Source organism: Athene noctua, chromosome 1 (genome assembly GCF_965140245.1).
Source record: "Athene noctua chromosome 1, bAthNoc1.hap1.1, whole genome shotgun sequence".
In the NCBI taxonomy this organism is placed as follows: Eukaryota; Metazoa; Chordata; class Aves; order Strigiformes; family Strigidae; genus Athene; species Athene noctua.
This window is the reverse complement of record NC_134037.1, coordinates 30,867,495-30,879,564: the sequence shown is the minus strand read 5'-3', so window position 1 is coordinate 30,879,564 and position 12,070 is coordinate 30,867,495. Positions and strand designations below refer to the sequence as shown.

The window sequence follows — 12,070 nt, the reverse complement described above, 5'->3', positions numbered from 1 at the left end:
TGTGATTAGAAATATCATCAAACCATTCCAGTGCCTTTTTAAAAAGTGTATTCACCAGCTTTGTACCACAGGCTCTTATTTCAATTCTGATTTCTCTATTAAGTAATTTTATGTTTTTAACTCAGCCTACTCTATAGGGGGAGAGAGCAGAGCTGTCAATAACTCCACTAGTTCAACAAGTTAGAAAAACCCTAACCATAATCAATTACCTAACACACAGAATTTAAATATTTAATTAAAATACTTATTATACATTGAGATACTTTGATGAAAGACTCTGACTGCAGTTAGTATAACCTAATTTAAAACAAAAGGAAAATAAACAAAAATAGAGGTAAAATTTTACTTGGAAATAGAGACATGCTAACCCAATATTCCAGTGCTGTTTACAACATGCTTTTCTTGGTGAAGGTAAAAGGATCAAAATCTCAAAAATTAGTTTAAGGACTACAGGCCATAAGGAAGACATCAAATATTTATCAAACAGAAATTCAAATTGAGTAGTACCCTATGAATGCCAACTTCTAGCTGCAGTGTATAAAAAAAGGAAGCGTCTGTCCTTGAATTCACACAACCGAACAGCAAAGCTTTACTGTAAATTTATAAAGGTTGGGGGGAGAGATTATAAAAATTTAATTGGCTTCAAATGTGCAAAACCACATAATCTATTAAACGATCACCTTGTGCCATTAAACGTGGTGATTTTCTTGGTGATGTGAGTGATGTTTCTTCACATCTGCTCCTCAAATTCCTGTTAGGTAAAACAAGCTCATCATCATCAATGGTGTCGTTACCACTCTCTTTAACTCCTTCTTCATCCATAATATCATCAAGACCAATAACTGGAAAAAAACAAACAAGAAAGAGCCTAAAACTTAAAATGATCAAAAAATGTTCCAGCTGTAATGCTGAGCAAGACAGGGTAAGAGACAGGGAAAAAAAAAAAAAAATTGGCCATCTAAAAACAAACAAAAAGGGGGCGTGGGGGGGGAGGAAATGAAGAAAAGCAAGACAGAAAATTCCCATGTGAGGCAGTTTCAGTGTAGAAGAAGCTATCACCCAAAGCTTAAAATTTCTGTAGATAGTCCTTATAGCTTTTTGGTGGACTCACATTTTTATTGTTTTTTTGCCAGAGGAAGGTCCCCAGTCTTAGAGGATCAGCTGTCCCTCACTGTCCCTTCCCACCTAAGAAAAAGTGAAGAAAGGTAAACAGCAGAAAGAGCTGATCCAGAAGTGCAAAGAGTTTAAAATCACAGTTTTCTCACAGGATACAATTTTAAAACTCTGAAGTCCCACCCACATCACATAGCTGCATCTGCAACCCCTTTTTGGAAGAACACTGAGTGCAGCATGCACTGGTCTCCCAGGAGAGTCAGAGAACATTGTCAAATTCCTGTCCTCCACTAACCTGAGAAGGATCCCAGAGGTTGCTCCTGAAAATAGGTTTCCTAAGAGGCAGTCAAGCCACTGTACCAGCCATTGTCCCCACTTTCTAAGTTTGGTTCTGCAATGGCAGCCTCTCCTATCCCAAGATCCTATGTGTGATTAATGAATCCTGGTCCCTGTGGGATGTGAAATTTGTGAGATCAAGCCAAACACTCAAGTAATTTTACAAAACATGTAGGAGGGTCTGACAAATACAACTCCAAACAACCAAGTATGCCTATTTTTCACTATTAAGGCACCTACCTAGAAACATTTTTAAGATAAACTCACATGACAGAAATAAGATATCTAAAAATTTCTAACAACTTTTACTTAAAACTGGTTTAAAATAATAATAATTTATTTCAGAAATCAAAATAAGCAAGTTAACAGAAATCTAAAATTGTTAGAATTTTTAGACTGTCTCAGAAAATCTGTCAGTTCTTGTTCCTTTCAAAGTCTGATGTAACTGCAACTTCAAAAAATAATGCTCTTGTGAAGGCACTACGATAACGAGCATACTTTTAAAATACCAAAAATTGGAAGTTGTAAAACACTGCTAAAGCCGAACAGTGATGAATAATTAAGTCTATCAAGACTGTAATTCAATCCACAATCACCTGTCATGAAGAATGAAAAAAAAAAAAACCAACACCCAGTATCCAAACAACCTGCTAATTTTAAAGTTCAAGTATTAGAAAGATTTTAAACAGCCTCTTAAGGAAGGCTGACCTTGGCACCAGGTAATCCACACTCTGGACCTCTGTAATTAGATGTCCCCCAAGAGCTGAAAGCTAGGAGTTTCCTGAGCTGACAATTTATTGTTACTCATTTTATTTTAACCATCATTTTTAGCTACTGCATCATATACATCAGTTTACAGGAAAAGCATGTTTCCGGAAGTTACCAGCAGCTTTCACTTTCCAATCCACAGAGCCACTTTTATGCCTCTGTGTGTGTACATATACACACAGATATCACAAGCCGCAGAGGACTGATAATGCTGGTCTTACTTCAGTCATCCAAATGTTCCTTAATCACTTATTTGCTATAAGCTACATACTGGGAAAATGGACACACTGGCAAAAAGACGGCATTGTAATTGCGCTATTAGACTTTATTTTCCCCTAAGTATCTAATACTGGCCATTGTCCAAGATGGAAAACTGAATGAGATGGACCCTCACTCTAACTCTGGCTGCTCATTCTCGCGCTCTCAAAGACTATGTCCTCCCAACAGCTCTGCACTTTGGCATTAGCTTCCTCAGTAAAGAGTGTTCCTACAAAATGTGGAAGACACTGTGACAAAGGAGATGCCTTTTAGATCCTCTTCTGTTTCTTCAGTGTAGAACTAAGCTACTGAAGACAAACCTGACCAATAAAAACTACTTGGACGGTTTCTGAAACAGCTTTGGAGCAGATTTCAGGGCTGCCATTAGAGCCTCAAGTTTTATAATGTTCTTGCTCAAGTTACTGAATATACACACCCTCCTTTATTAGTAACAAAAGGGACACATTCAGTCTACTATTGACAGACAGTTTGAAATATTAGAATTAAAGTATTTTCATACTTACAAGACTCTGTGCTGTAGCTTTAATTTTACAGAAGAATTTGAAGCACAGAATCTTGTTAATTTCAAACCACCTGAGCTATAAGTCGGCTAGTACAGCCCCATGAGGCCCCCAGATGAGGAGCATTCGACACAGACCCTGCTGGGAAGAGAAAAAGTGACAGAGAATAGTAATAGATATAGAGGAGATTCAGAAATTAAATTACGAAAGAGAAGCAGAAGTAGAGACACAGCATTGAGAAAAGTAAATCAACAAAAGCAAAACCAAACAGAACTAAAAAGAAAGACCTATTGATCTTATTAATAAATATCTAAAGATTAACTCAGTAATAAGTACAAAAATTAAGACAGAAGGCTGAGATAGAAGAAAGAGGAAAAAAAAGGAAACACATCTGAATAGAAAAAGTTGTACACCAGTGTACAACTGAACAGGCTGCAAATAACAAAAATATGAGTCACATTCAACATATTCATACTGAAAAAGGCACCACTGGCCTTCAACTTAATATCTTGAGTCTCTCCATTACTTGTAAAGTATTTAAATTTCCAGGCTACTGTGCCGTACTACTAACTCATTTTCATATATATTATACAATAATAGAATAACAGTAAAAATAGTTTACTTGCAAATTTAAAGTAAAATTTTCCATGCATTAAAACAAGTGTGACTATTTTTTAATTCTTCAGCAATGTAAAATTGAGGAAAATAAGCCTTACTTGCTGGGGGAAGAGGAGGGAAGGAGAAAAAAATACCCCTAAAAACATAATAAAAAATCTCTGAAATTTATAAGTCTTTATTGATTTTCTTTTGCTTAGCTAACCACACAGAACAGAACTCCAATGTAGTGCTGCTTTGTGCTGTTGTGAATGCTATGTCCACCTGAATCATGCTAACAGCAGAACTAAGCAAGTAGAATTAAAATACAGACTCTGCCATGGACAAGCATTACAAATTATATGAAAATGGCTGAACATTTAAAAATTTCTACCACGCTATATGTGGATGATAGCATAAAAACCTAACATTATGCTTCAATGAAAAGAACAGTAACAGTCCAAAGCAGTATCTAAAACATGTCTCAGTAATCCTTAAGAGCTAAGAAACTCCAGTAAAGCAATGAAACATAGATATTGATATTGAAAAAACATCACTAACTCAAGACTGTAAATGAGTATATTTTACATTAAAATCTTTTTCCTATTGACATTTGTGATGCATATGCTCTAGAAATGGAAGTAAAAATGTTCTTTGTTAGGAAAATAATACATTTGCGAGAGATTAGGTCACTGATGATATAGAACACATAAGAAAACACCAAATTCCAACTGTTTTATGCAAGTTTTCCTGTAAGCCTGTAACCTGTTTAACTGAGAATTTGCCAGCAAGTACCTTCTACTGACTGCCCAGCGCAAGAAAAGAATCAATTACCATGTGAAATACTAACTAAACACTTACTCCCATTCTCCATGAATCTCTAAACTGTAAAGAGGGATTTTCTTCCTGTCTTTAGAATAAAAACATATTAAAATCAATTAGGATTAATAAACTTAATACTGCATGTATCTTGACAGAGGACTGAATCACCATTAAAAAAAAAAAAAAAAAATTACATCACAGGGCTACTGTGATTTATGGTTCTTTATCCACAGGAGCCTGTTACTTTGGAAATAAAGAGTCATAAAGCACAAATATCAACAACAAACTAAAACACAGCACCAAAGCAAGCGTTTTAAACCAAATTATTTCACTGACAGCCTTTAGATGAGCTTTGTGATTCGTAAATACATAAAGTGCCTTGCAAATCCTTACAGATCCAACCTCTCTCCATCCATAAAACTGATCCAAATTAATAACTAATGTCTTCAGAAGGACCTAAAATGGGGAAAACTGGTAGTCTGTTACCTACAAGCAGAAAAGCGTGCAAAATAAATATTCTCCAGATTCTTAATATAATGCCAACATAGAAATTTAAATGTTATACAGGAAAATTACTACCTTGGTCACAAGACACTGTGCAACTGTTCACATGGACAGCTTGGAGGAAGGAAGGCATTAAGAGGTAAGAAAACTGATTGAAACAACTGTAGACCAAATTTTGGACTGCAATCTGAAGGTTACATTCAAAATTACTTAATATGCAGGAAGAAAAATACATGTACATAGGCTTCAGTGAAAAAAGCCTGAAATGGCAAACACAGCGAGAAAAGACACTAGCTAAAGAAAAGAAGTATCTGCAGTCAGGACAACTGGTTTGACTCCAAACATTGAGTAGGCGATCACAATTTAACAGAGGTAATTCTGCTTTCCACAGTACTCATGAAAACACAGGCTAAAACTAGGAATAACAGACTGCACTTGGGGGAAACACTTTCCCAGCAACAATCCATAGGGACAGGAAAAAAGGGGCAATTAAAAATATGTTTCTAACAGTCTTTGTACACTCCTATAGTCAGCCTTCCTCATAACTTATGACAAATACCCGATTTGATAAACAGACCCATACACTAAATGGGTTAAAAGGTTGATGTTATTATGAAATCCAGAAATGTCTTCAAAGTATATACAGTTCAAATTCCACTCCCTCTATTACATGTATAATAAATCAAACTGCCCCAGTAAATTGCATCCTGAAAAGCTACAGAATTTTTGATAGCTGAGTAACACCAATTTAACATGAATGCTGGTTTACTGCTGGCGTGTAACCAGTCTGACTTGCTATGCTCACAAGCTTATAAAATTAGTGGATAAGCTTCCAGGATGTCTTTCAGCAAGAAATAACAGAACAAACCAAAACCTATTGCTAGGGTACCATCCAAAGTTGAAAAAAGGTGCTGCTCTCAAGAGTTAACATCGTATCATAAACTTCAGTTTCCACTTCTGATCAAGGATTTGCTCAGAAAGAAAAAAACCACAAACCCCAAACCACACATCTACACCCACCCACACCACACAAATATTAAAGACACCCAAGAGCTGTTCTAAATAAACTACCCTCCTGTGTTGGGTCATTCAGATCTTAGAAAAACAGCCGTCTGACCACACCGATGAACAGATGCACAGAGACCCCTAAAACATGACATGGGACACTTCTGTTTCAAGAATTTGAGTTGATACTCAAAAACCTCACTTTGTCAAATGTTGTCCTTTAACTGGCAAAGAGAGCAGTTCTATCAACTTCCACTATCGACCCTAAGCCTTTCTGCTAACATCTACTTCAGAACAGTAAATGGCCTTCATTATTGCTAGGCTCCTACGAACTGCAGCGAATAATAAGGTCTGTGGGTAGCTTGTACCTTGATTCACTTAAGTAACAGAAACCCTCCTACCTGTGCTGTAAGAGCAGCAATCTGCTCAATGTAACTCCACAAACTTGCAACTCAACTGTATCTTTACAGTTTAGCAGTCACTCTTCACAAACACATTTTAAAAGGATTTTCATCATAACTTCTGTTAATTTAACCCATACCCTTTCCAGCTTGTGAGAGGGTCATAAAGAGCTACTTATACCTCTGCTAAAAGCCATTACCAGAATCACCTACAAAGAATCTTCTTGTCTACTCCAAACACTTAACTGCTGCATCAAAGCTGAACAAGACAACCCCATTCTGTTCTATTACAGAGCAAGCTCACAGAGTAGAGAAAGACCAACAATGTCATCTAACTGAAGAAACCATTTAGATCCAGCACAAACTGGATTCAGGCCAAGACATGAACATGAGACTGCTTTACTGGTACTGATATAGTTCTCCTTATCGACAGGCAGGCAACAGACATCCATTCTCATAATCTGTGCTCTTTGTCATACACCAGTACTTTGACTATGTGATGCTCAGCACAAGAAAGACATGGACCTACTGGAGCAGGTCCAGGGAGGGCCAAAAAATGATCAGGAGTCTGGGCATCTTTCCTTTATGAGGACAGGCTGGGAGAATTGGGGTTGTTCAGTCTGGAGAAAAGAAAGCTCCAGGGAGACTTTACTGCAGTCTTCCAACACTCAAAGGGGGCTTATGAGAAATATGGGGACAAACTTTTTAGTGGGGCTTCTAGCAATAGGATGCAGGGTAATGGTTTTAAATGAAAAGAGGGTAGATTCAGACTAGATATAGGAAGAAATTTTTTACCATGAGGTTGGTGAAGCACCAGTATAGGTTGTCCAGAGAGGTGGCAGATGCCCAATCCCTGGAAACATTCAAGGTCAGGCTGGACAGGGCCCTGAGCAACCTCATCCAGTGGAAGGTGTCCCTGCTCATTGCAGGAGGATTGGACTAGATGACCTTTAAAGGACCCTTCCAACTCTCCTGCATTACATGATTCTATGTTACCATCCTCCCCAAGAGAGGCATTTATAATCCAATTTAAAAAACTTGCATTTTCTGGGTAGATACCTCTAATGAGAAGTGACTGTAAAATCAAACTTCAACTCATAAAAATCTATGTGTTTCTGTCTTACAGTCAAGTACCTCAACTGTTTAAAGGACACACAACCAGCTGCTACCAGTATCCATCACATACAGTCAGATACTGGTAACTCAGCAGGAAAAGAGCTTAGTATTAAGAAAGAGCTTAGTTCATGGGGAATGATGTGCAATATAAACCCTAAAGCTGAGCAAGACATGCAGTGTTGATGAGCAGTAACTTTGGATTAGGCCTGTAAATAACACCCAACAAGAACTAATGTCAACGCTGCAGTAAGAAAAAGCAGAAAACAAACCTATACTCAAAACAAATGTAAAAACAACAGAGAAAGGGTTCCTAGACAAAAAGACCTGATCTCTACAACAGAGAAAATGTTGTCACTTTCCTGAGAAATCTGGTATGTGGGTAAGCAGGCCTGAAACAAGCCTTTCTCAAAGCCTCTGCCACTCACACGTACTCATGCTCAGGTAAGAAATTCCGTATTTGGAACATGGTACATTTTTGGGGTTGAAGGCATATAAAGACAGTATTTTGGTTTGTACACAGGTTTACAAATACTCTTGAACTCTGCTCAAACCAGGCTTTCAAAGAAGTACTAGTGAGCCATGCCTTCTGCTCCTCCATTTTATCTATAGGACCTAACACCATTTTAGCCAAATCGCCTCCTCAGTGCAATTACTTTTACCTTTATCTCTTCAGCTTGCTCACAACAACCAAGAAAGTTGTAGCATGAAATCTTCAACACTTTAAAAACTGGACAGAACAGAGTACATTCCAGTTATTCGTGAAGCAGCAAACACAATAAATCTGCCCCTTGATGGCCCTCTGAACTAATTTCCATGAGCATTTTGTTCCTTTTCTTAAGCTGTTCTATGGTCTAGGCATGGGTTATGCAAAGTACTGTGAAGATGTAAACTTGTGGTAAATAAATTTGTGCCCCTGGAAAAAAATAACATTTTTCTTCAGGAATGAAATCAAGAATGTAAGAAACACCACCATCTACCATTTCAGTATTTCCTAGGTCTTGCCCTGCTTAACAAATAAATAACAACAGAGATTTATTTTACTAAACAGTAAAACCTTACCGCAAATATATTTTTCTATGTACACTTTTAACCCTAGTGAAAGGTTAAGAGCCAATAACCAACAATTCTGTTCGCATATTGCCTAATGCATTACAGAATAAATTCATAGTGAGATAAGGATCAGAATACAGCAAACTATCATTCTGAATGACACACCAATGGTGTTGTACCTGTAAAGAAACAGTAGTGATAAGTAAGGCAAGTTTGTGAGAATTATGCTTTTTTCATTTTTAGGCAAACTGATGTTGGTGTAGAGATGAGCTGTCACACATCCTGTCTGGAAAAAACAGTCTTCCTACGGGTAATTCTTACCAAGGGTACTATCATCTTGCACCTTACCAGCAGGTACATTCTTACCAGCAGACTACATAAACTGTATTAGATCACCAACAGTCTCAGACAAATCAAATAAATCATAAGCTATACGAATACTCAAGGAAGAAAGACAAGCAAAGAAACTTTGCTTCAAGCAGATAATCATTATTCTCAACTAAAAAACTATATAGTGTAGTCCTATCATCTCAAAATAAGGACAGTTCTTAACAAGACCTACAAAGAACAAGCAACAATAAGATTTCATGTCCTTTTGGATACCTACTACATTAAATGCAAATTGCTTTCTGAAATGTGGCTCTGCTCTTGCTTTCACATTTAAAAACAAAACATTAAAATCATGAATACAGCATAAATCAAATCTGTTTTGATTCCCTTAGTCTGCAGAGGGGCTGAAATAGCAGTTCCCAAGTAAATGAGTTAGCTCACATATTTTAATAGACCTTAAAAACTAATCATGATTATTTAAGTATCAATAGTACTAATTATCACACTGCTGATCACTTTTAGGAGAAATACCTGCCCAAAAGCCCCAAAAGTCTCCCCCTAACTTCCAAAATATCCAGCTGTACCCTATGAGTTAATTCAAAAATTCTAAATGAAGATACATAGGACACAATGTGAAACAGGAATTTGCATCACTGTTTTTTACTTGGAAGTAAAAAAAATTAGAGAAGGAATTTTGTTTAGTTGTGTACATTGTTCAGTTTTATGCACATTAACAGTGGTACAATTTTGTTTGTTGGGTTACAGAAAAATGTGTAAGGATACAGACTACACTAAAAATAAAAAAAAACATTAAGAATGGCTTCAAATAATTTTCTACTACGTAATAAGATCAAGTATCTTGTTTTGGCTTTGTAGTTTTACTTTTTCATTGCTTCAGTCAATATCATCTTTGATTTAAAGTTTTCTATATTGTAATACCACTTAATTTAGTGAAGGTGAGAATTTAGTCTTAGCAGAAACAAAATATGTATCATATTCTGAGTTTTCAAGATTTTCAGGAACAGTTACCAGAAAAAAATGAGATGTTGATACAATCAAAGTTATCTGCAGTAATCTACCACACTTTTCCAATGAACCTAAAAAAATTATTTTTTAAAAACTTCCAGTCAAATAAAAAAACCCACTATTAAGCACAGAGTATACTTTTGTCTCTTATACCACATTCAGTGTATTCCAACTATTCAACAGTATAAACAATAATTTTAGGGACCGGATCACCCCTTTTTTGTTTTGGATCTTCCAAAACTACTCCACAACTCCTAAGATAATTTTTATTTAAAACTTTGCCCTAATTTGCTTTCAAATCAGGTATTTCCAGACAAACAAAAAAGAAATGTATTATCATTCCAGGGTTTTGTTTGAAAGCAACAAAAGCAAAACACCCAGAATCTGGTATCAGCTCAGTACTAGAAGGCCTATCACTAACAGAATAATCCTGAAGTCAGAGCAGTAATTTGTACAACTCTCATGCTCCTACTCCTAATCCAGAATTACTACATTTTTTGAAGACAACTAGCAACTTCATTGATCAGGCACCTTACTTACACTAAACAAATCACAACTTTAATTTGGAATAATTTACACATACTCAAGACAAAGCCTAAATTACTTCTGATCCAGATTAGGAGCCTTTTTCTATTGTTAAGTGATGATGTTAAGAACAACTGCACATAGTTTACATGCTAGGCATGTAAGCAGCGCAACAAAAAGGGCAGGAAGGAGACAGAAATCCCATATTATTATTTCTACATTACCAAAAAGGGTTGGCACTAGAGTATAATTGTATTTTAAACTGTAATCTTAAAAAATTGTAAGATTTACCTGTTGAACAAGGCATCTGGAAATTGGGATCATTGCTATCCAAAACAGGCAAACAGAACTGGGCACTTGCAGATCCTAGCATAGGATCCTTATCGCTGAGCATGTTCTTCAGCGAATCCTCTAAGACATTTTGACTTGTACTAAAATCCTCACAGACTTCATTCTCCAGGTTGGATCCTAGAAATAGGGCATCATCTAAGTGTTCAGTAGGAATTAAATGATTAAATGTATCAACTATATCCATGAAGACTCCTGTGTGTCTTTCAGCCCTATAGAAAGACAAGAAAAATACCATAAGAAAATAAGCTACAAATTGTAAAACACCTAAGAAACCAGCAAACTGTTTTGGCTGTTGTGTTTTATAAAGAATGCTTAAGGTATTTTAGAATTCTAACAAAAAAAAAAATCTGTTTCTGTCTTAACATGGCCCTCTCCATGTCTAAAAATCAATCTCTAACTGATTATTTTTAAAAGAAAGCCTATGCTAAGTCAATATAAACTCTGCTATCAGCATCAGAGTGCTGTCACTTCTACAGGGTAACTAGAAAATTAGAACACTTCCTTTCTAAAATTTGTTTAAAACTTAACCAAACCAAGAGGGTGGGACACCGTGGGAGGGGGAAATCAAGAACAAGTGAACCTGCTTAGCAGCACTGTGAGTGCACATCTTTCTTCACCTTTAAATGCAGAAGTTGAGGTCAGCTTCCACTACCATCAATGGAGCTGAGAAGGCTCAGGAGCCTGCCATACTAGGCCCAACTGAGAAGGACTGTATTTCTGTTCATATAGGAACTATCAAGTATTTCATAGCAAGTAACTATTTTTAAGCAGCAAGGCCTTACCTCTATTATTTTTTACCTATCATTAAATTCAATTACCGAAATTTTATATGGAAATCTGACCTCAGTCAAGCATACAAGAATCATGAGCTGGCTTCAAAAGGTCCAGGAGCCTTTTAGAAACTTCAGTTTTGAAGAAGTTTAGGTAAAACTTAAGGAACTGTATTCAAAGATGGCACCTAAATTTTACAAGAAGGGATTCCCTATTTTCTAAATCACCTCCTTTGCAATATAGCAGAAATGCAACTATTGGAGCAGAGATTCAACTAATAAGAACATGTAACTACACAGCAGAATAGAAAAAAAGGTCAGCAAAATGTTTCTTCAGAAGTTTAGGATAAGCATATACTTAGATTGGAGAGAGACAATTACAGTAAGTATGGTCATGGAGGCAAGGAAAATGGAGTAGTGTAATAGTGCCTGGCTTAATTTGGCATACAGGAAAGTCTCGGAGACCAGTTTTGGCAAGCAAAGCTGTTCATGCTTTTGGAAATAGAAAAAGGATATACATTCTCTCCCGCTCCTTCCTTCATCATTCTTCTCCCACACACTAGACAGGATGGTTTTTGGG

At 36.5% G+C, this 12,070-nt stretch overlaps 1 protein-coding gene across 9 annotated transcripts in view; it reads right to left on the bottom strand.

The window, feature by feature from the left end:
• Positions 1–12,070, bottom strand: part of PHF3 (PHD finger protein 3) — a 50,661-nt gene that overhangs the window by 30,992 nt on the left and 7,599 nt on the right. For 2 of the 9 annotated variants that reach the window (XM_074895809.1, XM_074895808.1), the window contains exons 2-3: positions 10,661–10,929; positions 681–842 (exon numbers count right to left, since the gene is read on the bottom strand). In XM_074895809.1, coding sequence (XP_074751910.1) covers positions 681–842; positions 10,661–10,904 — 406 coding nt within the window. In that variant the 5' untranslated portion in view covers positions 10,905–10,929. Of the gene's footprint in view, positions 1–680; positions 843–1,111; positions 1,186–1,408; positions 1,563–2,999; positions 3,135–10,660; positions 10,930–12,070 lie in introns of those variants that run through there. The other 7 variants (XM_074895810.1, XM_074895814.1, XM_074895812.1 and 4 more) reach the window with 7 other exon arrangements.